The 26,334-nt window shown below is 40.6% G+C and overlaps 1 protein-coding gene across 46 annotated transcripts in view; it reads left to right on the forward strand.

Moving 5' to 3' along the window:
* Positions 1-26,334, forward strand: part of CLASP2 (cytoplasmic linker associated protein 2) — a 271,237-nt gene that overhangs the window by 210,360 nt on the left and 34,543 nt on the right. For all 46 annotated transcript variants that reach the window (XR_012157456.1, XR_012157457.1, XM_073333055.1 and 43 more), the window contains 4 exons: positions 9,334-9,477; positions 19,602-19,745; positions 25,385-25,491; positions 26,169-26,322. Coding sequence is in view for 44 of the 46 variants with exons in the window: in XM_073333055.1 (XP_073189156.1) it covers positions 9,334-9,477; positions 19,602-19,745; positions 25,385-25,491; positions 26,169-26,322 (549 nt within the window). In the remaining 2 variants the exon portion in view is untranslated. The remainder of the gene's footprint in view (positions 1-9,333; positions 9,478-19,601; positions 19,746-25,384; positions 25,492-26,168; positions 26,323-26,334) is intronic.

Consider the following 26,334-nt stretch of genomic DNA (forward strand, 5'->3'; position numbering starts at 1 on the left):
ACTTGATGGAGTCCAGCTCTTCTCCCTTCTCTGGTTTTCAGAAACTCTTCTTGAAGGGATGGTTATGTACCGGTGAGAGGGAGTGGACTTTGTTGGAAATATCATTCTTGTTATGATGGCAAAACTATATCCAAGAGGAAAGTCTTTTAGCATGACCTACTTGTGATCAGATTCTGGATAGCTCATCTCTTCTGGAATTTGTTTTACAGCCATATCTCCCTGAGCCAAGAGTGCCTTGACTGGCTCACACACCGTGTGTCCTGGACTTTGTGTTCTGTGTTTTGTTCAAAGGAGCACAGCTGTCTCCATGGTTCATAGCTATATGGTTTCTGTTGAAGCTGGGACATGACCCATTAATGGCTTTGAAAATTAGAAGCAGGACCTTGAACTGGCCTCAGAGGTAGACTTGGCAGCCAGTGGGAGATCCAGAAAACAGGAATGATGTGCTTCTGCAGACTCAGTCCAAGTAGGAGGCAAACAGCCAGGTTTTGTACCAGCTAGTGTCTTTACAGTATTTTCACATTCAGCTTCACATACAATGAATTAAAGAAATACAGTTTGAAGGTGACAGATACATAAAAAATACTGGCCAGGTCTGGAAGGAAAAAATGAAGGTTTTTAGCAAATATTACTTGATCAGGGACAGTGATAAATCATGTAGGACCATTTTGGCAAATGCATCATGCTTATGTAGTAGTTTGAATAGGATTTTAATCAAATAAATAAAATGCATGACCAGGACTACTCAGTGTATTTACTTTACCTCTAAGTAAGTTGTTTTCCCAGATTGAAGTTTTGAGAGAGGAGCCATTCTAGTATGCTTTTATGGATTTATTACAAAAATAAGAAAACAAATACAAATAAGTGATATATGTTACTAATTAATTTACTTCCTATTTCTCTAAACTAATCTAATCTAACACAGTGCAATGATCAGCTCAAGATTACAATTGAAATACAGTCAATAAATCAGTGGTTCAATTTATCTGGCTCCTCCCCAGTTACTATAATGATTAATTAAATCAATGTATAAGATTAATAAAAGAATAACTTCAGTACTTCACAAGAAAATTAAAGACAAAAACCTTTCTTAAATCCAATCAATTGAGCTAAGAGCTTGCTAAAGACAGAGGCGGACTCTTGTTTTAAGGAAGTATAGCACTTAGAATGATTTCTGTGTAGTTTCCCACTTTAGTGTTCCACCTTAAGTTTCTCTGAACGTACAACCTGTGTTAAAAACTATTTACTTAGCTTATTCCCCTTTCTACACTAATAGTGTCTGTTGTCTTCCTGACACTGTTACATAAATGCAAAAGTGATTCTTAAATCAAGCACTTAGCAGTTTTGGAGCTTGTAACCCAAACTAACTTTTTGTACTAATAAGATTTGTGTTTTTTAGTGTCTACCTGTAGAAACTGCTAGTGACACACACATACAACCCTGTCTTTACTGGAAAGTTGGAGAATTCAGACATTTCTAAAAATCTAAACGAAAACACTTTCACATCATTGGCGTCTTAGAGTCTCTAAATCATGTGGTTGATTTTAGTTGAGAATTAGTTGTTGCAAATAACTTCAGCTTGTTTTGCATGTGGGGAAGTAACTTCAGGCTTTGTTTAACTCAGGGGTCTTAAAGACGTGGCTGCCCGCAGAGTTATTTCCTGCGGCCTGCCATAGGCACCGACTCCACCGGCAGCCAAGCTCTCCTCCCTGCCCCCTGTTTGGCAGCACTTAAGACTTTCCAGGAGGGAGGAGCGGGGATTCGGCACACTCAGGGGAGGAGACAGGGCTGGGGTGGAGATTTGGGGAAGGGGTTGGAATGGGGGTGGGAAAAGGTGGGTCAGGGGCAGGGCCTCATAGACTAGATGAGCAGTCTGAGGTATGAAGTTCAGCATGTTTGATTCTTTGCTGTGAGTAGTTGGGAAGAATGTTCGTTAAAAGTGGCAACGTATTTTATATGAAAAGTTACTTTAAAAAGTTCCTGCCATTACAGCTATGTTGATAGACTGTTAGTGTAGATCATCATCAGTGTTACAGACCACATAAGGAATAGTTACAGCTGTTTATATTTTATTAAAACCCCTCTTCGCATTACAGTTTTAAAAAAATTAATACAGTGACTTTTAATAACATACTATATTATTCTTCATTTTTTTCATTTTTGACTATACTTTTGTATCGTTGTATGAAGAGGTTTCAGTGATGCAGCCCTCGGGTCAATATACTCGTCCTCATGTGACCCTCATGGTGATTTGAGTTTGAGAACCCTGGTTTAACTGATTATTAGGGTCTTTCTCTTCCCCTTGTCTGGTCCAAGGAAGAGAGCAGGATACAACTTCAGGTGTCGTTCGTGTGAGAGCCTCCACCCCTCCCTTTCTTTCCATATTCTTAGTCTTTTGAGGGTTCAATGTCCGCTTGCTTCGCCTCAGGGACAATCCATGTTCAGTTAGAGATTTTAACATGTTGGCTGTACTCATCATGGACCAATAATTTTTCTCAATCGGAGGTCAGAGTACAAGATTCCAGTCTGAGGTGAATGCTTTCTTGCAAAATTTCTTGGTGACCACAATCAGATGTCCTCTTCGTGAGCAGGACATGTAGAGGACCACATGAGAAGGGATTGGTAACATATTTCCACTTAAGCCAGACATAAGTGTGTTAATTGTTTAAAAATAAGTAATGGCTAGTCAGCATTACACATTCCCACATATTGTCATTATAGTAAGCATAGTGAGGGGAAAGGGGCTCTGAGAGGTAGGGGCTCAGTCTAGGGTTGAGTTTCAGCCAGCTACTCTTTATCCAAGAACTGATCTCTTGTGTAGGTATTGTGACATATAAATAATGGCATTTTTTGAATCTGTAGAAAGAGATACACAACTTAGTGCTGCCAGTATTTAGTTGGCAACAGAGCCAATGACATCTCATCTGTGGCCTCATGTGGAAAGCTATTTGTTAAATGCTCTACAATAGTTTAAAATGCAGCTTGTTTATGTATGAGTAATTACAATATTATGGAGGTGCTGGTAACAGCTTCCTGATTATTATTATTTATTTGTATTACCATAGTGCCTAGGAGCATTAGTCATGGGCCAGGATCCCATTGTGCTAGATTCTGTACAAAGAACAAGAATATGGTCTCTGCCCTAATGAGCTTACAATCCAAATATAAGACAGGAGACAACAGATGGATACGGACAGATCATGGGGGAGCACAAGGAAACAATAAGACAATATTGGTCATTGTGATAGGCGGTGGTCTTAGAATACCAGTAATAGTTGTCAAGTTTTTTGTAGGCATCACATCAAAGGAGAGTTTTAAGGGGGAATTTGAAGGAAGATAATGAGGCAGCTTTGCATACAGGGAGTGTCTACCACAATTGAGAGGTGACATGGTAAAAAGCATGAAGGTACTTGTTCGGGGGGGCGGGGGAAGTATTTAAATTTGAGTTGAGCTTTGTACTTAAAGCAAGCATGTGAGGAATACACTGTCTTCCCCAAACCTACAGTATATAATTCTTTCAATACTGAATGAATTATCTGAGAATAAAATTTAATTTGAAATTGGGTTCTTTACAAAATGTAGCACTCTTATATACGTGTGCATACATTTTTTGGGAGGGGTGGGGGGGGTCCAGAATGATCTCATGTCAGGAGTTGTATGTCTATCAAAAATTGGAAGAGAGGTGAATATTGCATAGATATGGTACAATGGGTAGTATGTTTTTTTTTCTTCAATAAAATTTTAGATTCTTCTTCAGGTGATGTCCCTATGGGTGCTCCACTTCAGATTCATATGCCTGAACATGGAGCCCCTGTGCTGATGAGTGAGAAAAGACTCTTGGTACAAGAACCTTGCCTGTCTCTAGTATCACATCACCCCTTGGTAATGGGACGTTCTCTGGTACACTCTAGGGCAGACATACTCCATATTTCAATGCCCCGTCTTCTTCCTCCCCTCTAGAGCAGCAGTTCTTAACCGGGGGTCCATGGCCCCCTTCGGGGGCTGTGAGCAGGGCCACATGAGACTGGTTCGGCCCAGGGCAGAAAGCCAAAGCCTGAGCCTTGCTGCAGTGGGGCTGAAAAATAGTTGTGACGCAGGTGGGCCCTGGAGTTTTTATACCATGTTAGGGAAGGGGCTCAGAAAGAAAAAGGTTGAGAACCCCTTCTCTAGTAAATGACGAGGGCAGCTCCTCTGACCCTCCAATTACTGTCCAGTGTTTGCTCAGTTATCAACCTAGAGCTCAGTCTCTTGACACTTGGTCTGTGAGGGAAACTTCAAGGCATGGGTCACCTTGCACTCTTCCTGGTTTGAACAACCATGAGTTACTCTCCCTGCCCCCTCCCTTTCCTATATAGGGAAATAGTCGTTTTAGGATCTGTGGGCAGCCTATATGGAGCAACTCTCCAGAGCACCCAGTCCCACTTGTGGGGAGCATCAGAGAAGACATCATGTATTCTTCTCTGTCAGCCTCTCCAGGAATAATCCTTTGAGGATCAGGAAAAAAGGGCTAATGAGGAAGCTGCAGTACAGACTAACATCTCTTCCTCTCCACCCTGTGATGCAATAATGCTTTCACCGGCATCGTATGCAGATAATGTCAAGCAGTTCCAGGAACTGATGGGGAAAAAATTCATATCCCTTTGGACTCGTGAGATCGAACACAAACTAAGAGTTGTTCTCCATACTGCCTCCTCTGGTAGGTTAGCCTTATCTGTAAACATGGCTTTGCTGGAACCAGCCAAAATCACTTGGTAAACCCCAGCTATTGTACTCCCAACTTGTAAGAGGACAGATGAGAAATACTATGTTCCTGCCAAGGGTTATGCGCTCCTGTTCATGCACCCAGCCCTGAACTCACTGGTGATCGATGGTGTGAACGAATGAAATAGACAGCACTGCTCTAGATCCACACCACAGGACAAGGATCAATAACAGCTAGACTTGTTTGGCTCCAAATGTTGCTCTTCTGTGTTGTTACAATTTAGAATAGTCAATTATCAAGCCATACTCACAAAATATAATTACATTAATTATGGAAAGATCAATTTTTTTATTGACCACTTACCACAGAAGCAGTGAGAGCAATTTCAAGTGATCATCACAGAGGTACAACTGTTGGCAAGGACTTCGTTGCAAGCCTCCCTGGATACATCTGGTATCTCGATACATAGTGCCTCGATCTAGATGTATGGTGATTATAGATACTCACGGTATCTCGCATCAAGCTAGCTCAAGTATAAATAGTAGTATAGCCACGATAGCATGGGCAGTGGAAACAGAAGCACAGCTAAGCCATGCCAAGTACAAACCCATCTAAAAAAAGTGGATATGTACTTGGCAGGGCTCAGCCATGCATCTCCTGTTGCTACCCGTGCTGCCGCGGGTACACTAATGTTTATACTTGCACTATCTCAGTGAGAGCTAGCTTAAATACGTGTACACAAGCAGGGGAATCACTCCCCTAGCCTTAGCATCGATCCCTTGAAAGGACTTAAAACCACTAGATTGGTGGAAAGTTCCATACGTGGTCTGCACAGGAGTCCCCTTCACACTGCCTCCCCCCACAGTGACCATAGAAATAGATGCACACACTAATAGGATGGGCAGCGCATCTTCATTCATACCATTGAAGACAAATATACTGCTTAGGAATCTACTCTCCATATCAACTTGGTGAAGCTCAAAGCAGTCAAATATGCATGCAAATATTATCCAGCTATGATCAAGAGGCAATCCATCAGAATTATGACAGACCAACAGGACCAGCATTGACTACATAAGTCACCAGGGAGGAGCAAGATCCTCTTTTTATGTAGAAGCTCTAAAGCTGTGGAACTGGTGGGAACTGGTGCATTGCCCATCAAATCTTCATCTCAGCCATACTTACCAGGTCTCCAGAATACTATAACAGACAAACTGAGCAGGTACTTCTGCCAGGATCACAAATGGGAACTCACTTAAGGGGGAGATAACTTATTTGGGGCTATCTGGGAATAGATCTCTTCACCACTGCCACCAACAGAAAATGTTTGCATCATCATGGCCAAGACAAATATTGTTCCTGTACTTTGGTTCCCTTCCTCTCTCATCCACCATTACACTTAATAATGACTTGCTGGCTCAAGACTTGGGGAAAATTAATCTCAACCTCGCAGCACTCACCTTAAGGGCTGGCTTCTAAATGGCTCTTACCTTTTTGAAAGAAGTACAGGAGGTGTTGCTGAACAGTAGGAGGGCTCGTACTAGGAAAACATACCTGCAGAAATGGAAGAGATTCCACCAGTGGCATACCCAGTGGCATCTGTCCCCTGTTGACTATTCCCTATTACACATTCTGGATTATCTTTTGCTTTGAAGAACTCGGGTGTCTCTCTGAGTTCCATCCATTTAACAGTTGTCACAGCTTTCCATTGCCCAGTTGAAGGGTTTTCAACATTTGCTCACCATACCACATCTTGATTCATCAGAGGGTTAATGAACCTTTTTCCCCATGTCACTGAACCCACCCAAATATGGGATTTGAATCAGTTCTCTAATGAAACCACCCTTTGAGTCACTAGCTAGGTGTTCCTTTCACCACTTGTCCATGAAGAGTGCCATTTTGGTGGCTATTACCTCGTTTGGCAGAATCGAGCTAGGGACTCGTATGTCTGAGCCCGCCACACCATTTTTTGTTTTTATAAAGAAAAGGTACTTCTCTGGCCACAGCCTTAGTTTTTACCTATGGTAACCTTGGATTTCCATATCAGTCAGGATGTTTAGCTGCCACTTTTTATGCTAAGCCTCACCAGACTAGAGAATAAGGCACGCTTTACACCTTAGATGTCAAGAGAACATATAGTTTTTTTTATTTGGACAGGACTAAACCCTTTAGGGTCTCCCCAAGATTATTTGTCTCTTTCATGGACAGAGTTAAAGGGACCCCACTCTCACCCCAAAGACTGAGTGGTTTCTGGTTGAATTCTTTCTTTCTATGAGGTGACTAATGTCTGTCCTCCTCCTCAGGTTATAGTCCTTTCTACAAAATCAGTGTTTGTCGCTATCTCTATTAAATGTTCCCATTGCAGAAATCTGCAAAGCTGCCATATGGGCTTTGATTCGCACCTTCTCAAAACATTACACTTTCATGCATGCCTTTAGGGCAGATGCTGCTTTTGGTACTGCTGTTCTTCAGCAGTTGTTGACTGCACTCCAAAGCACCCATCTCCTTTAGGGAGTACTGCTCAGGAATCACCTAAAGTGGAGCACCCATAGGGACATTACTCAAGGAAGAAGTTACTTACCTTACACAGTAACTGGAGTTCAAGTCATTTGTCTTTTGTCCTTGACTACCTGCCATATTTCCCCTCTGCTTTGGAGTCTTTGCTTTTGCGGGACTTTGTGGTAGAGAAGGAATTGAGGGTAGCTCGTCTGACACTGTCCTATATACCCTCAATAGAGGGCACAAGGTTAGCTAGGGCACATGTGCGGACTGAATTGGCACTACCAAAAGTCCCCAATCAAAAGGCTCAAAGGGAGCATGCCTGCCTGAAGTGGAGCACCCATAGAGACAAACATCTTGAAGAACTCCAGTCACTGTACAATGTAAGTAACTTATCTCTAATGGTCATCTTTTCTTGTTCTTCAACATAGAAAGTTTCCAGACACCAAAGAATAATGTTCTCTTTCAAAAAAAAAATTCATGAAGAACTAACCTCTTTCAAAATGACTGCCATCTTTTATTGTTCATAATGGGACTGAGGTCACAAGCTGCCCTTTCGATGGTTCCTACTTCTGCTCACCTGCTATTCAGTACTCCTCCCGGTCTGTAGACCACATAGGGGCCACCATCTTTCCTGGAGACAGTTTGACTCTACTTCCATTGGGAGTGCTTTTCTTCACAGTTTTTAACTGTTAGTAAACCTTATATCTTGTTCTTAGGAATTTTTGTGTACAGATAGCTGGGTGCATTTTTGCACCGTGTTATCATTGGTTTCTAATTGCAGCATCTGGTTTTAAAGGTATATATACATTTAAGATATCATTAGCAGATGGACACAGCAATGTCACAAAAATGCTCATTAGCCTTGTGGGGGAGGAAACAGTATATGCACACAATTATATTTGATTGGATATTAGAACGGAGATGTTTTGTTTTTAGTATGTGTTTTGAAATCTACATTTTGCAAAATATAAGTAGTTTTAAGATTTGTATCTCAAAAGGAAAAAATTTTAGCTGCCAGGTTCTCAACAGTATTTTCCTTTGATTTATGTATCAGAAAAAGCTTCAATTCTTGGGTTATGTGTAACTTCAAAGAAGGCAAGACTTAACAGCCAGCATGAGGGAGAAAAAATTAATATGGCTAAATTACATCTAGTTTCATTGCCTGCCACTAACATATTTGTCACTCAGTGCATTGACACACTTTATTTTTTATATATCTGAAATATTAGGATGACCAAGGGAAGCTTTTAAATGATCCAAGTTTATTCAGAACAGTTATCAGTGCAAGCCATAAACACATTTTTTAAAAAAATCTTTCAGATTTTACTGTGCACAATCTCAGATCTAGCACCAGAATTAATGGAGATAGAAACAGCTAAAAAGTTAAACCAGATCATCCAAATAATCACCCACCCCGTTTCCTTGTCTCATTTTTGCCTATTCATAAACACACTGGCATTCATTAATGTAATGAATTCCGTCAAAGAAAAGTGTGTGTACTGATTGCCATGTGTATTGTTGCTTGCTTACTGGCACTGCTTTATTGTAACAGTTATATTTCCCTTATGGTTTATTTTTAATAGGAAGATGTTTTACAAAATTTATCCCCTAACAAAGATGTTTAATGCTCAGCATAGATTTCTGCTGCTAAAGGGACTGCCAGGGGATTCTGAGTGCAAATTATATACCGTTTACTGGAGGAAGCCAATTACATCTGTATATATCCTCTCCAATTCATCAGGTGGTGCTCCCTATGCCAAATATAAACAAACTAAATACAAAGTGAATGGCTAAACACTTGCACATGCAGTATGCTAGTATTTTTATTTAATGTTAGTGAGAATTAAGATGTCTGTTAGTACAGAAGACTCGTTTACAGATTATAGATATGATATGGATATTAAACAAAAACATTGACTCCAGGTAATTGGTTTTAAAATCAGCTAAAAGACTTCTGATAAAATTGCCAATATTTAATTCACTTTAAAAAAGTATCTCATTTTGTCCCATTATATTAGCCATTCTGGATTATTTGTTCTAAATAACTAGAACCCTGTTTCTTGAGTACACTCACATTTGCAGCATACTTTTGTTTTTATCTATTTACCTGACTCTGCTTACCGTTGCAGGTTAAAGTTGCAATTCTTAAATACATAGAGACTCTTGCACAGCAGATGGACCCAGGGGATTTCGTAAATTCAAGTGAAACTAGGCTGGCGGTATCTCGGATCATCACCTGGACAACAGAACCGAAAAGTTCAGATGTTAGGAAGGTATGTCCATTCATGCTAAAATATGTAGTTAGTCTTTCACAGTTTTTCTTCAGTAGTTTTTAAAGCTGAAACTTATTCTGATTGTCCTATCAGAGTTAGGAGGTATTTGTATGTGGGTTGTTACCATATTCTTAACTAATGCTTTAACAAAAAAAATTTCTTAGGGTTTTGTAGTTTGACAATTTTTCCAACAAAAGACTCCTACAAAAAATTCTTTGTAGGTTCATTCTTCAAAAGTATGGAGAACCTACTCCATTTCACGATACACAGATTACATTAAAGCATGTCGTGTCAAAATAGATAAATTAAAGCCATGTCTAGACTAAGATAAAGGTGTGTTTTTTAAAATATTTGAGCTTAAATGTCATACAGTTTAAAGCTCTAGACAGTACTAGTTATATTTTAGGTGGTTGGGAGGAACCTATCTTAGGGTAAAAGGAATACTATTGTTTAAAACACTTTGTATGACAGTTAAATTTACTTAAGTGGCCGTCTCTAGACAGCTTTAACTAATATTACTGCAACAAAGGCCACCTTCTAGCCCGGTAATAATACATTGATCACAGGAGGGGTGAGTAAGAAACTAAAATTATAGTTCATCTGGTTGAATGTTTGCATCTGGTTTTGCACATTCTTTGTATTTGACAAAAGGATCTAAGGAGTAATTGTTGAGTTGGTGACAATAGGAAGCTGACATTTTAATAAAACTACTACTTTGGCATCAAAGAACTCTTCATACAAAAGCTACTGTTGGTAACATTTGCTGTGGAAAACTAAAATACACATTCTACAGAGATTTTTTGCAGGAAGTGAGAGGGGGTTGTGTTTCCCAGTAAAAAATTGATTAAAAAGAAGAGATTTGGTTTTCACTAACAGATTATTCTGTGTTGTTTATCTTTTTGGGTGACCCCTTTCTTCTTGAGATTTTATGCCAACTTCCCACCACCAGACTTCAGAGACTTCTCTGACTGCTCCTTTGACAGTTTCTCCATCCCTTAGAGCTTGGCACCTCTCTCTCTTTTTTTTTTTTTTTGTCTTTTGCTGGGGAGACATAATCTGATCACATGATTACAATTATCTGGTCTTTGCTGATCATTTGTAGATCTACCTCTGCTCTTTCTCGCTTTTTCTTCATGGCGGACCTATTACTAACCTACATTAAAATAATTTCTCCTCAACCTACCCTTTTCTATTCCTGTTAGAAACTCCACTATCATCGTTGTCCCTCTGGCGCTGACTGTCTTAGTATCATTTTTCTCCCATAAGCATGTAAAAGTATACAAATTTACAAAAAGAGCAGATTTCACAAAGTCTGTAAAAAGAAACTTCATTCGTTGTGTGCAAACAAAAATTGGTGCTGAACTTTAGGAAACTTGGTACATTTCTCTGTGAACTAGATCATCATTTAGCAAGAAAATGGAAAGTAACTTTTTTAAAAGGCGAGTATTGTATTAGCGTATAGGTTTATGATATTCAATTATGTTCCTAATTTCGGTGTCCTCTTTCAATCATTTTTTCCACTTCTTCCCCCCTTTCCACTTACAGTAACTGTTGAATCCTATTTTTCCTCAACTGCTCAAAAAAGTCCATCATTCCGTGCCATTCCCATTGTTGAGTCTTGTCCAAGGCTTTATCACCTCAACTGAACAATCCCTACTTGCCTAACTCTAGCCTTATTGTCCATCAGTCCATCCAAAACACTGCTCCCAAAATCATGTACTTTGCCTGTTGCACCAGCTCTGTCCAGACTCTTCTTCAGATCCCTTTTCTTAGCTTTCCTTGTCCTCCCAGGTCATGCTGAAACTCCTAGTCTGTTAAGCTACTGAGAATCTGGAGATATTGAAAACAAAGGATGTGGGGGAGTCTAACAAAATGCTCCTGCTTACTGGACAATCAGCTGAATTAAACTGCTCATTAAAATAGTGAGGAGGATCTCATCAGTCTACTCAGTCATCAAAATATATAGCAGTATATGGCAAAAAGTTGGTCAAGCAGGCGTTCTCCAGACAAGCATAATATTCTTTAACCATTAAGACTTCATTGAAGTTGCTTATCACTCCCCCCACCTTTTTTTAACTAACTTTATAAAAGGGGAGGGAGTCATTTTAGTAAAAGATGAGGTATTTGAATCCTTTTCTAATTTTGTATGATATATGCTGATATCCAGCAGTTGTTTTTAAATGAACTACATGTAAACCCTTTTTGTCTGTTACAGTTTTAAATCTTTTTTCAAACATTTTCAGAAATTTATTCTCCTGTAACTTGGTTGCATAATAACACTAGCTAGAGCCCATTAAAGAACACTAATAATAAATAACAATCAGTTTGAAAACTTAACCCAAACCTACAAGTCCAAGGATGAAACATACTAACCATGTGAAAAATACTTATGCTACCATACCTCCTGAAATTTAAAAGAAATAAAAGTTTGTTTTGTCCTTCGTTTAATTGTAATGGATTGTCGGTCAACTTTCTTATTTATATAGACTTTCAAGAAATCTTTGGCAAGGTTTCTCACAAGAGGCTACCAAAAAACTAACTAGTCTTGGGATGAGAGGCTAAACAGTACCATGGTCAAAAATTATCTAAGAGACAGGGAAAAAATTATAGGAATAGATGGTCAGTTTTCTTCATGGTAAAAAGTTAACAATGGGCCTCAAGATTCCATATTAGTTTCAGTGTTTTAATATGTTTAGTAATGACTTAGAAAGAGTGTATTTAAAAAAAAAATGAGGTGACACAAAGTTAATCAGTTATTCAAGTCTAGAGAAGGTTGAAGAACTTCAGAGTGTGACTTAACCAAGTTTGATGAATGGTCAACATGATGGCAAATGAAGTTCAGTGTTAACAAATGCAAAGCAGTGCACACTGGCGGGAAGACGTAAACTACTTTTACACCTCACAAGGTTCTCAATTAACAGTATCAACTCAAGAAAGGGACTGGCAATCATTATGTAAAGCTTAACGAAGACTTCTGTTTAATGTGTAGCTGTGGTCAAAAAAGCAAGCATTATGTTAGGGTGCATAAGAAATGGCATGTTGAATAATGTGGAAAATATTGTAATGCCATGATACAAATCAGTGGTACAGCCTCATCTGGAATACTGTGTGCCATTCTGGTCACCCCTTCTCATAAAGGATATTGCAGAATTATAAGTGGTTCAGAGAATAACAAATAGTTAGAGGTATGGATAAATTCCTATGAAGAAAATGAAAAAAATTGGGATTGTTTACCTTAAAAGAAAGAGATTATTAGGGGGGAATATGATAAAAGTAGCTGGAAACAAATTCTGTTATTAAAGATTCCTAACATTTCCTGCCCCAGCGCCCTGTTTTAAGTTGCTTATAAATTTGCCAAGCTTTGAGTTTTTGGACTGAAATTTTACATGCTGGGTGTCTTCCTCAGGCTGAATATTTTTGGAAAAATTCAGCCAAAACTGTTCAGCCATTTCCAAGAATGAGGTAATGCAGAAATACATTTTGCCCATGTTAAAAATTTCTGGTGACCATTTCCTTGAACAACATTAGTGTCCATGGGCTTTGGAGCAGGGGCTTGAAATTTGGCAGAGGCGTTTGTTTGTGTCAGGGATATGCCTTTCGCTGTCCCTGTGAAAATCTGCCCAAATTTGGCCAAGTTATAAGCCTTTGAAAATTGTAGTTTGCACATGGCTGATTTTGGCAGCTAAAATCTCCAAAGATTCCATCCTCGCTGAGCATGCTTAAGCAGCTCACAGCTCCTCGTGCTCACCAGACTGAGCATGCACCATCCTCACAGAAAGAGAATGTGCTCCAGCCCAGGGCTGTGGGGATTTAAAAGGACTTTTCTTGTAATTGCTATTCCCAGGTGGTCCATTCCAGGGTGGTGTTGGGCATTAGAATCAAGAGCAGAGATGTCACAGCTTGGTTGGATGCCCAGCTTGAGACTCTGTGATCTGATATGCTGAAGTGTTGAGCACTAACAGCAATGTTTAATTCTGTGGAAAGCTGTGTTTTGACCATATAAAGTGCTTAATACTGTGAAAAATCAGGGTCCAATCTTCTCAGATTAGTGGTAACTTTTTACCTTAATCTTGCTGCCTTAGTTCCCCATCTGTAAAATGGGAGTAATACCCCCTCATCTCAACGGAGTGTTGTGAAGTTAAAATTAATGTTTATGTGAAGCACTCATCACTATAGTGTCTAAGTGCCATAGAAAAGCTCATGAGGAAATTAATAATTCTGTCTTGAGAGCAGTTCGAATAGTGTGCAGTAAAAGCATGGGGCCACACATTGAGCAATGACTAGAAAGCAAAATACTGAATAGCTCCTCATTAAGTGAACACTATCCATCATGTGTACTGAATGAGGCATGGGCCTTGTGGAAAAAATAGTATGTGACCATGTAATTAAAGATTGTGTCATAATACATGTGCACTGGGGGGCAGAATTAAGATTGTGCTGGCATTTCCTTACTTTTGAGTACTTGACTTTGTAACACTGATGTTCTTTTAACATAGTTTTTTGTGTGTAACATATAATAAGAAATGGCATAGAGAAAGTAGGTTGGGAGCTTCTGCTCTCTGTCTCATAACACAAGAATAAAAGGACATTCAATTAAACTAAAAAGTACGAAATTTAAAAAATGCTAAAAGTAAATGCTTTTTCATTCAGCATGTAGTAAGACAGTAATACTCATTACCACAAGATGTTGTTAGGCCTGATATTAGAGAGTTTCAAAGAGTTTAAAAAGTATGGATTGGATGAATGGACTGTAAGGTGGATAGAAAGCTGGCTAGATCATCGGGCTCAACGGGTAGTTATCAACGGCTCACTGTCAAAGTTGGCAGCCGGTATCAAGCAGAGTACCCCAGGGGTCAGTCCTTTGGCCGGTTTTGTCAAACATCGTCATTAATGATCTGGATGATGGGATGGATTGCACCCTCAGCATGTTCATGGATGACACTAAACTGGGGGGAGAGGTAGATATGCTGGAGGGTAGGGATCGGGTCCAGTGTGACCTAGACAAATTGGAGGATTGGGCCAAAAGAAATCTGATGAGGTTCAACAAGGACAAGTGCAGAGTCCTGCATTTAGGATGGAAGAATTCCATGCACTGCTACCGGCTGGGGACCGACTGGCTCAGCGGCAGTTCTGCAGAAAAGCACCTGGGGATTACTGTGGACGAGAAGCTGGATATGAGTCAACAATGTGCCCTTGTTGCCAAGAAGGCTAACAACATATTGGGCTGCATTAGTAGGAGCATTGCCAGCAGATTGAGGGAAGTGATTATTCCCCTCTATTCGGCACTGGTGAGGCCACATCTGGAGTATTGCGTCCAGTTTTGGGTCCCCCACTCCAGAAAGGATGTGGACAAATTGGAGAGTCCAGCAGCGGACAAGGAAAATGATTAGGGGGCTGGGGCACATGACTTATGAGGAGAGGCTGAGGGATCTGGGCTTATTTAGTCTGCAGAAGAGAAGAATGAGGGGGGATTTGATAACTGCTTTCAACTACCTGAAGGGCATTCCAAAGAGGATGGAGCTTGGCTGTTCTCACTGGTGACAGATGACAGAACAAGGAGCAATGATCTCAAGTTGCAGTGGGGAAAGTCTAGGTTGGATATTAGGGAAAACTATTTCACTAAGAGGGTGGTGAACCACTGGAATGGGTTACTTAGGGAGGTGGTGGAATCTCCATCCTTAGAAATTTTTAAGGCCTGGCTTGACAAAGCCCTGGCTGGGATGATTTAGTTGGGGTTGGTCCTGCTTTAAGAAGGGGGTTGGACTAGATGACCTCCTGAGGTCTCTTCCAACCCTGATATTCTATGATTCTATGACTTGGGCATTTATATGGATAACAAGAATATCCAGAATTATTACATTTAATGCTAACACATTTTGGAAGGAATACAATTAATAGAAAAACATTTTTAAACAATGTTTGGCAAGTTTCAGTGGTATTTTTCAAAGACTATATTTGCAAGAGTAGTTTGACACACAGTATATTTGTCAAATAAATTATTTGGCAAATACTAGTGAAATGCAAATACAGTAATATAATCTCCAAGTATTCAGCAAGTCTACTTTTTTCGTCTCACTTGTTTTGGTTCCTGTCTTATTTCCATTCCTGGTTAAACTTCGCTTTTTCTTACTATAGTAGATCATACTGTTTCTAATCTTGCGTTATCTTTATTGTTTACTTTTTTTGTCCTCCGCAACTGTCTCTCTCCCTTTACCTCCTCTTCAGTATTTTTCTCTCACCACGTTTCTTCTGCTTCTCTCTCTCTCTCCAGAATCTTGCTGCAGTATTTCTCTGTTCTGATTTCTCATGTTTGAAAATGTCAGATATCTACTAGCCACAAACTAATGTAAAACACTGGGGGTCTTACTGCCCATAGGCAGTGCCCAAATGAGAAACCAGTCCCTCTAGCATCTTGGAAGGGGGAAGTTGAGGATTGTATTCCTCCTGGGTGGTGTCTCATAATGCTAATTATTGTTCAGATTTGCCTCTGTTTAGGTGTTAGAGCTGCTTAGGTTTTCAGTCATTGAACACCGCAGGCTGCTGGAAGGGAAGAGGAGACATGCGTACTCTGGTTCTCTTCCCCCACGCTGTCCTTCCTCCCCAAAACCTTAGTTGTTACAAGGCTAGGTGGGATTCTGCAGTACTTGACTCCATCTCAGTCTCCTTTTTTGATTCCTCGCCTGCATCAGCTAGCTCCAGTGCTTGCCTCTGCTTCTGCTCAGAGCTTTCAAGCACCAGCAGAATGAAGTATGACCCTATGCTTGTAGATCTCAGAGCTGCACACAGGACTCTTAATAACATTAATGAAAACTGATCAGACTCTGGTCAATTTTCATTCTGCTTTCGCTTGGCAAAGTTTTAAGCATGGGAGGTACAGGAGCAGACTGCTGACTAAGGGAGACAGCATTAATTCACTTTGCGCTTGGTTTGCATTTGGGATTTTAACTTCAAAACCGCCGAAGCCTAGAAACATAAGCCAATCATTTCAGAATCGGGTGCCTGAAGTTAGGTTCCTATGTTCATATTTTAGGCACCTAAAGTGCCTGATTTTTTTGAGGAGTAGTGACCATCCAGTAGATCCATAAATAATTATTTAGAAACCTAACTTTAGGCATCATTTTTGAAAAACCTGGACTTTATCTTTTTTTAAATGAAAGCTTAAGATTCTGTAGGGTTTGGTGGCACTTGCCCAGAGAAGTTTCATATTCACCCTGAGCTAGTGAATTTTTCACGACCTGATAACACTTTTCTAGAGCTTTATATTCAGGGGTCTCTTTCACCTAAATCAGTAAAGTTTAAGTCGTAAGGCACGTGGCATTCTATCTGATCTGATGATTAAAATCTCTCGTATGGGTTCTTATGTCAATAGTTAACTGAATCATGGAGGAGCTGCCAATGAGCTTTATCATCTGGAACACTACCTAGTTTTTGTTACCATCAGAGAGCCACTTGCAATAGCCAGTTGCCCTGAGCTTCAAGATTACACCAATAAATATTTGAAAGTGATATCCTGACATTATTAAACTATGGTTTTTAAATGCTTTTCACTTAAATAGATTTGAATGAAAAATTAGATATATCATATCATAAACATTCACAGCAACTTTCTCTATTTTTAATAGGTGGTAACTTTTTTAATGAACTTTTCTATTATATTAAAACAAAGCAGCTTTTTTTCCACCTACTTTGTACAAATGACCTTTTCCCAGTGTGAGCATTTCCAAAGGACCATTTGCTATTGGTCGTTGAACTGGGACTTTTCTCTGGAGGCTAGCATTCAGTGCTCCAGAATCTCAGTTGTGTTTTGAGTTTTATTTTGGGTTTGTTTTTGTTTTTTTTAATGAAAAGTCTCTAGCAACCTAGTTTCTAAGGTCAAATTTTTAAGGGCTATAGTACATAAACCAAAGCAGTGATATGTGCATCAATATACAGCCAGCCTGAAACAATAGTTGCGAGAGGGGTGGTTTACTATGAAGCAAAATAATGATTAATTAAACATCAAAATTGATAACTCTTTGATTGGTGGTCAAAGCATGTAAGAAAAAAAACAGACAATCACATTATGAAAATCTGCTGTGAATGTAGCTCCACTTGAGACACCAAAATAAAACTTCATTTGTGGGGAGACCTTGGGAATATCATTTTTATTTCCCAATTTGACCCCCGATTATAGGAACATGTTGACACATGCTACTTCTCAAAGTCGCCTTCAGTAGCCAAATGTGCATAATTAGAAGCCACACTACCTCGAGATGGCAGGATATGAGCCTTATAGTGATGGGCTCTGTACAAGTACAAAATACAGTTCTACCCCAGAAAGCTAAAATTCTAAATCATTTTGAATGATGCCTGGGGGTAAGGGCTTAGAATACAACAGAGAAGAGAGAGAAGATAAGAGTGACAGTGATAACACAAGGTTACATATAAGATTAGCAACAGGTACAATCTGGAAACTTTAAAGTTCTGGGGGGATTTATGTCTCAACTGGCAGAGAGATCAGTGAATCACTTCTATTCTAACCAGTTAGGAGTTGATGAATCTGTCAGTTTCCCTTTGTTTTTTATTAACTCAAATTGCATTGAAGTGAAGAGACTAGGACAGGAATGAGAAAGAGATTTAAACATGTAGCAATTCACCAGTGAAGAGCAGTTGTTCACAGCAAATTTATGTTTAAGATTTTAATGTTTTACTTAATTATATTTAAACACAACCATGAATATGTGCTGATGTATGTTTTCAATGTTAGCTTTCCACTTAATTTAAAGTTACTACAGTTCATTACTCTGGAGAGAAAAAGAGAGAAATAAATATCTGAAAGAATTTTCTAAATTACTTGTTTAAATATTTTGGTACTTAAGCAAGTTGTCTATCATTTTTTCAAACATTAGGCGCTTGTTCTGTCCAGTGCATGGCAGACCTTGTTGGTGAGCTGATAGATTTAAGTAGTTAATCTGGAATCAGCTTCATACCAGAATTAAAATATTAAATAAGTCTGTGTAATTCAACAATATCCTGCCTTTCATTGATATGTGACTGGCCTCTTGCCACACTGACAAACCTTTTGGCCTCTCTAATCAGCACTGACTAAATTGTGTAAATGATACTAAATCAGCTAAAAAAAAGTTAGCTAAAAATACACTGCATAACTAATTACATTCTACTGTCATTAAAGAGATGTGCTTTTGATACAAGACAAGGAAAACAATTTTAAAACACCAGTTTAAAACCAAGTATTTACTCTCTAAATGGGGGGAGGATCTATAAATTGCCTAACTAATAAAAACTTAAAATCAGAAAAATTATGCAGCAAGGCAGATGCTCTAATATTAATATTTCAAATTTTACTTTTAATCTTCAAAGTGTTTTCCAATTTGCTAAATTAATTCTAATGACATTTACCTCACAAGGTTATTGTTCATTTTTTATAGATAAGGGAAACTGAGGAAGAAAGAGTTTAAATGACTCCCCATGTGATCTTGGGGGAGTCTGTGTAAGTTAAAGACCTATGATCAGACCACAGAACTATGCCTACTGTACTCCAGGTTAACACATCTATTTGCTAAATTTTAAAATAAAAAATAAGGATTCTCAGTTGATAAACTTGTGGGTCACAACCACTTGAGAGCTCACCAGAAAGTTTCTGGGGAAGAGGCAGATATAGCAAGCTGGCTCCCATCATGTCTGAGGTATACTGCTAAATATGAGTCTTCTGTCATTTGGAAATGATTCTGTTTTAATGCCAAAATCACTTATAAGTCATTATGCCATTTTCTTTGTCATTTCATTTGTCTGTTGTTACGAGCACAAAGCACTCTGGGAGAATATCTCAAAATGACTTGTTGCTAGGAGGATCATGGGAAGTAAAAGGCTGAGGATTCCTGACCAGAATCATCAGTGTGTGACCAGCAAATGTCCATTGTTGGTTTTTTAATCCTGTCTGCCGATACCTTTATTCTTGAAGTTTTTATCTAATTAAAATAGGTAATCAACATTGCATTTCTTCCATCATTTTTGATTACTCCTTTCTCTGGAATCCATACTGGTCAAATAAAGCAATTTTCAATATCTAACATTTTTAAAACAAAAATTCACATATAGTTTTCATTAATATTTTTTTGCTCTAGGCTGCACAGTCAGTGCTGATTGCCCTATTTGAACTCAATACCCCAGAGTTCACAATGTTACTGGGTGCTTTACCAAAAACATTTCAGGATGGAGCAACAAAGCTTCTCCACAACCATCTCCGGAATACGGGCAATGGTGGTCAGGTATTTACACTTTTTTTTTTTTGGCTCTGAAGTTACTAATACATACTTTCATCTTCGTCTTAATATAGGTTGTTCTTCTTCCTGGGCTTGCTCATATCAATTCCAAGTAGGTGTGCGTGCGCTGCGTAGAGTCATCAGAAGACTTTCCTCTAGCCATACCCGTTGGGTCGGCTGTGGAGCCCCCTGGAGTTGTGCCTTCGTGGTGGTGTATATAGGTCCCTGCCAACCCGCCGTCTCTTCAGTTCCTTCTTACCGCCCATGACAGTCTTTGGAGCTGCGTTTTTCTCAATCCTCTAGTGGTCTTTCTCTTTGTATCTGTAAATAGTTAACTTAGTGTTAGTGTTTCAAGTAGTTTTTATAGTTAGATATGTTTCTGTTGGGGTTTCCCCTACTCCAGGTCCTGCCAGAAGCCTATGCCCATGGTGACCCCAACAACTCTTGCTTAAAGTGCTTGGGGAAGGCCCAACAGACCAACAGGTACAAGATTTGCGAAGATTTCTGCCCAAGAACCAAAAAGGAGAGAGACTTTAGGTTAAAACTACTCCTCATAGAGTCATCTCTCCATCCTCAGCCGGCACAGCCCACATCGGACTCAAAATCTAAGGAGGCAAAGAAGCTGAACCTCTTTGGCTAAAAGGTCTACTCTAACAGAGGGCTCCAGCTTCAGATTTCCAGCCAGCCACTACAATTTCAATTCTTGGAACACTCTCTGACTAAGTTTAAAGAGTTGCTTCCAGCTGAATCCCGGTCAGAGTTTAGGGTCATCATCAAAGAGGGCAAGGTTATAGCAAGGACCTCATTGCAAGCCACACTTGACTCAGCAGACTCGGCAACCCGCACGAAGTCAACCAGTATAGCCATGTGAAGGAGCTCGTGGCTGCATAGTTCAGGCCTCCCACATGAGGTCCAAAAAACAATTCAGGACTTGCCCTTCAATGGATCAGGGCTGTTCTTGGAGCAAATGGACTCTAAGCTCCAGTCTCAGACTTGCAAGTGACATTAAAATCTCTTGGCACCATACACTAGCCCCACAAAGGAAGCATTTCAAACCTCAGCGTCCCCTATGCTTCTGCCCAACTCATCCTAGACAGGATTACAACAGGAGGCAGGGCAGAAATAATAGGAGGAGGCCACCTCAGCCCTCTTCCACCCAGAGCCAGGGCTCGGTGAGGCAGTCTTCTGACCCCAAGCAAAACTTTTGAAGGCGCACCTGGGGGCGACCAGGCAAAATCCCGGATACTTTCCTCCATTTCATGAACTGTCTATCCCATTTCTACCATGCCTGGGCCCAGATCACCTTGGATCAATCTGTCGTATGCATGGTCGAATTGGGATATTCTCTCAAATTCTGTTCCATCCCTCCCACCCATTCCCCTTCCCTCTTCAGAGACCCTTCTCACAAGCAACTTTTCATACAGGAATTACAAACGCTCCTATAAGCTGGAACAGTAGAGGAGGTCCCTCAGAATTTCTGGGGCAAGGGGTTTTATTCCCAATATTTCCTAATCCCGAAAGCAAGGGCAGGCTCAGGCCTATTCTAGACCTGTGAAACCTCAACAGATTCATGAAAAAGTTAGTTTTTCATGGTCTCCCTGGCTTCCATTATCTCCTCCCTGGATCTGGAGGACTGGTACACCCCCCCTCAACTTGAAGGACACATACTTTCATGTGTCGATATTCCTGTCCCACAGGCGGTTCCTCCAGTTTGTGGTCAACACCACCCATTATTTGTTTATGGTTCTCCCCTTCGAGCTATTGGCGGCCCGTTGGGTGTTCACCAAATGCATGTAGGTCGTAGATGCCTTCTTGAGGAGGCAACAGATACAAGTATTCCCATACCTAGATGACCTGCTAATCAAGTGCCGCACCAGAGCTCAGGTGGAGGAGCATGTGAACCTCGTACGGTTAACTTTTGACAGGCTCTGGCTGATCCTGAATGTGACCCAGTCAACTCTAACCCACACTCAGAGGATAGAGTTCATTGGAGCTCTCCTAGACTCGGGTCAAGCCACAGCAGTCCTTCCGGAATTACGTTTTCTGACCATGGGTGCCATTAGGGGGCTTACAATGATACCCCACTACTATGGCAAGAAATTGCCTGAAGCTGCTCGGTCATGTGGCTGCTTGTACGTATGTAGTTCAGCACGCAAGAAGACACTGGCTCTACAGGCCTGGCTGGCCTCAGTATACAGGCCAAACCGAGACCACCTAGATACAATAGTCAGCATTCCTCCTTCAGTTATTGAGTCCCTCCTGTGGTGGCTCAACCCGCAAGCGGTGTGTGCAGGAGTACCCTTCTCCAGGCTCCAACCCTTGCTGTCTCTAGTCATGGAGGCATCAGCAATGGGATCGGGGGGCGGGGGGGGGGGCAATACACTCCAGGCTCTCGGAACAAGCTGGCTGATCATCTCAGCAGGTCCCTTCATAATCATGAATAGTCTGTCCTTCCAAATGTCGTGATCAACATCTTCCAACGATGGGGGTTTCCCCAGATAGACTTGTTCTCAACAAGGCACAACAGAAAGTGTCAGCAGTTTTTTTCCTACCTGAATCACACCCAGGGCTCACTCACGGACGCTTTTCCCCTCACTTAGAAGGATCACCTGCTGTATGCATTCCCGCCCTTCCCACTTGTATACAAGGTCCTGCAAAAGGTCAATGATCTTAATAGCACCAGCATGGCCACATCAACACTGGTTCACCTTGCTCCTAGGCCTGTCAGTGGACACGCCCATAACCTTGCCCCTGGTCCCAGTCTTGATCACGCAGGACCACAGCCGCCTCCAGCATCCCAATCTAGAGTCTCTCCATCTCATGGCTTGGAAACTCCGTGGCTAAACCCCTGGGAGCTCACATGTTCAGACCTTGTTGGGGAGGTTCTCTTTGCTAGTAGGAAACCATCCACTAGAGCCACTTATTTGGCTAAGTGGAAGAGATTATCTATTTGGTCATTACAAAAGGAAACTCCGCCTTTACAGTCATCAGTTCCCTTTATCCTGGACTATTTACTACATTCGAAACAGCAGAGCCTGTCAGTATCGTCAATAAAGGTGCACCTGGCCGCTATCTCGGTTTTCCATCCCGATTTGGCTGGCCGGTCGGTTTTCGCTAATCCTATGGTTGGCTGCTTCCTCAAAGGACTAGATAGACTGTACCCTCCAGACAGCCAATCTCACCATGGGATCTCAACCTGGTACTCTCAAGACTGATGGGTCCTCCTTTGAGCCCCTAGCAACGTGATCTCTTCTCTACCTTTCCTGGAAAGTAGTGTTCTTGGTGGCTATAACTTCAGCTAGGAGAGTTTCTGAGCTTAAGACCTTAACTTCTGAGCTCCCATATACTGTCTTCTATAAGGACAAGCTGCAGTTGCACCCCACCCACCTTTTCTCCCAAAGTTAGTTTCACAATTCCACATGAACCAGGATATATTTCTTCCAGTGTTCTTTCCTAAGCCACATGCTAGCAACTGGGAGTGAATGTTTCACTCCCTGGATGTCAGACAAGTGTTAGCCTTTTACATCAAAAGAATGAAACCATTTGGGAAATCAAGATAACTCTTCATTGAGATTGTAAAGCAAATGAAGGGGCTTCCAGTGTCTTCCCAAAGAATCTCTTCATGAATCACGGCCTGCATCAGGGCATGCTACGACCTGGCAAAGATACCTGCCCCCGCGCTGATGGCATATTCCACATGGGCCAGGCATCCTCAGTGGCGTTCCTAGCACAAGTCCCTATTCAAGATATCTGCAGGGCAGCGACGTGGTTATCGATCCACACCTTTACATTGCACTGCGCCATGACGCAGCAGGCCAGAGACAATGCCGCATTTGGCAGAGCAGTCCTGCAGTCTGCAATCTGCTAAACTCTGCCCCCTTCTCCTAGGAGATGCTTGGGAGTCACCTATTTGGAATCGACATGAGCGAGCACTTGAAGAAGAAAAAACAGTTAGCTACCTTCTCGTAACTGTTGTTCTTTGAGATGTTGCTCATGTCCGTTCCAAGGAGCACCTGCCTGCCCCTCTATCAGAGTACTCCGAAGAAACTGAAGAGGCGATGGATTCACAGGGACCTATATATACCGCCCTGAAAGCACAACTCCAGCAAGCTTCACAGCCAACCCGATGGGTACTGCTAGGGGAAACTCCTTCTGTCAACTGTGCACATGGCATGCGCACACCTCCTTGGAATGAACAAGAGCAACGCATCTCGAAGAACAGTTATGCAAAGGTAGGTAACTAGTTTTTTTTATTATAATAATAATAATAATAATTATTATTTTGTTAAGTTTGGTTTTATTTATTTGCAAGTGGCTTCTAATTTGGAGTCTCCTTTAATTTATAGTTAACAATGTTATTTTAAAAAGAGGTGTGTATATATATATTTCAAAAAGTTGAGAATTCTCAGCATTATTACTTTTAAGTAAACTGATCATGTTAGCTCTTGGTGCTCTTAACTTTCACAAACAGTAATATATCTCATGCCTATTTCTTTAGTTACTGAAATTACTTATATCTCGCTAGGTTTCAGGGTGGTATCCATGTTAGTCTCTACCAGCAAAAACGAGGAGTCCTTGTGGCACCTTAGAGACTAACAAATTTATTTGGGCAGAAGCTTTCATGGGTTAAAACCCACTTCATCAGATGCATGGAGTGGAAAATACAGTAGAGAAGTATAAATACACAGCATAGGAAAAGATGGGAGTTGCCTTACCAAGTGAGGGATCAGTGCTAGGGAGAAAATTCAATTGAGGTGGAAGTGGGCTATTCTCAACTGTTGACAAGAAGGGGTGGAAATCGCTTTTGTAGTGCTAATGAGGCCAGTGTAATCAAGGTGGCCCATTTTAACAGTTAACAAGAAGGTATGAGTATCAGCAGGGAGAAATTAGTTTTTGTAGTGACCAATCCACTCCCAGTCTTTACTCAGGCCTAATTTGATAGTGTCCAATTTGCAAATTAATTCCAGTTCTGCAGTTTCTCGTTGGAGTCTGTTTTTGAAGTTTTTTTGTTGAAGAATTGCCACTTTTAAGTCTGCTATTGAGTGTCCAGGGAGACTGAAGTGTTCTCCTACTGGTTTTTTAATGTTATAATTCTTGATGTCAGATTTGTGTCCATTTATTCTTTTGCATAGAGACTGTCCGATTTGGGCAATGTACATGGCAGAGGGGCATTGCTGGCACATGATGGCATATATCCCTGGACACTCAATAACAAACTTGCTGATACTAACACCTTCTTGTTAACTGTTTGAAATGGGCCACCTTGATTACATTGGCCTCATTAGCACTACAGAAGTGATTTCCACCCCTTCTTGTTAACTTTTGAGAATAGCCCACTTCCAACTTATTTGAATTGGCTCGTTAGCACTGACCCCTCCACATGGTAAGGCAACTCCCATCTTTTCATATGCTGTATATTTATACCTCTCTACTGTATTTTCCACTCCATGCATCTGATGAAGTGGGTTTTAGCCCACGAAAGCTTATGTCCAAATAAATTTGTTAGTCTCTAAGGTGCCACAAGGGCTCCTCGTTGTTTTTATATCTAGCTAGCTAATCTCAGAACTTTTCTGGTGTTAAAAATTAAATATAACATAAATTTAAAAGGAAATATTATTTTTTACTAGAATACCATTTTTTCATAGGGGTCAATGGGAAGTCCTTTAACAAGACCTACGCCACGTTCACCAGCCAGTTGGTCCAGTCCTCTCACTTCCCCAACCAATACATCACAGAATACTTTGTCACCAAGGTAATATAAAGCTACGTTATAACTTTACATGATAACTTGGTGTTATGGGTTTTTTGTGTGTTCTCCTGAATTCCAAACCCATCAAAAAGTGCAGAAAGACTTTTACCCAGTTAAATCAACCACTGGATACTTAGAATAATCACTTATTAAAAACTATTAACTCGGACTAATCACCAGACAACTTAAAATTCTGGAGGGTAAAAGGCACTAACCAATGAAATGCTCTACAGCTTAACTGCCATTTCTACCAGTCTAGAGGATTTCATAGGTCATGTTTTTGATGGTGATGGATTTAGTAGTTTGACGTTTTAAATGTTAAAATTGTAGGCAAGTTCACTATAGTAGTTTATACTTTATATTTAATAGAGAAACTCTGCAGAAGCTCAAGGCATTAATACTTTCAGCAGTAGAGAATGGAGCAACAGTCTGCTTCCTCCTGCTGTTGTTCCTAAATAAGCAGACCCCTTGTTGGCCATTCAGTTCCACCACTTGAAGAAGTCCCAAGTATCAGTCATTGGTGATCTCCTTGTCAAAGGAGGGGAGGGGTGCCATTGAGAGGCAGCCACCACAGATCACACAGGAGTGTGGTTCCACTCCTGTGGCCTCACTCTCAGTAAAATACCAGAAAATAAATTGAACCTTTTATCCCCTTCTTCCATGTTTCCCTGGATCTACAGTGCATTCGATTATGACACAGAAAACATGAATTCTGAAGATATTTATAGTTCTCTTCGTGGAGTCACTGAAGCCATTCAGAACTTCAGTTTCCGTAGTCAGGAAGATATGAATGAGCCTGTGAAACGGGATTCCAAAAAGGACGATGGTGATTCAGTGAGTGTTTGA

Source organism: Lepidochelys kempii, chromosome 2, assembly GCF_965140265.1.
Source record: "Lepidochelys kempii isolate rLepKem1 chromosome 2, rLepKem1.hap2, whole genome shotgun sequence".
NCBI lineage: Eukaryota > Metazoa > Chordata > Testudines > Cheloniidae > Lepidochelys > Lepidochelys kempii.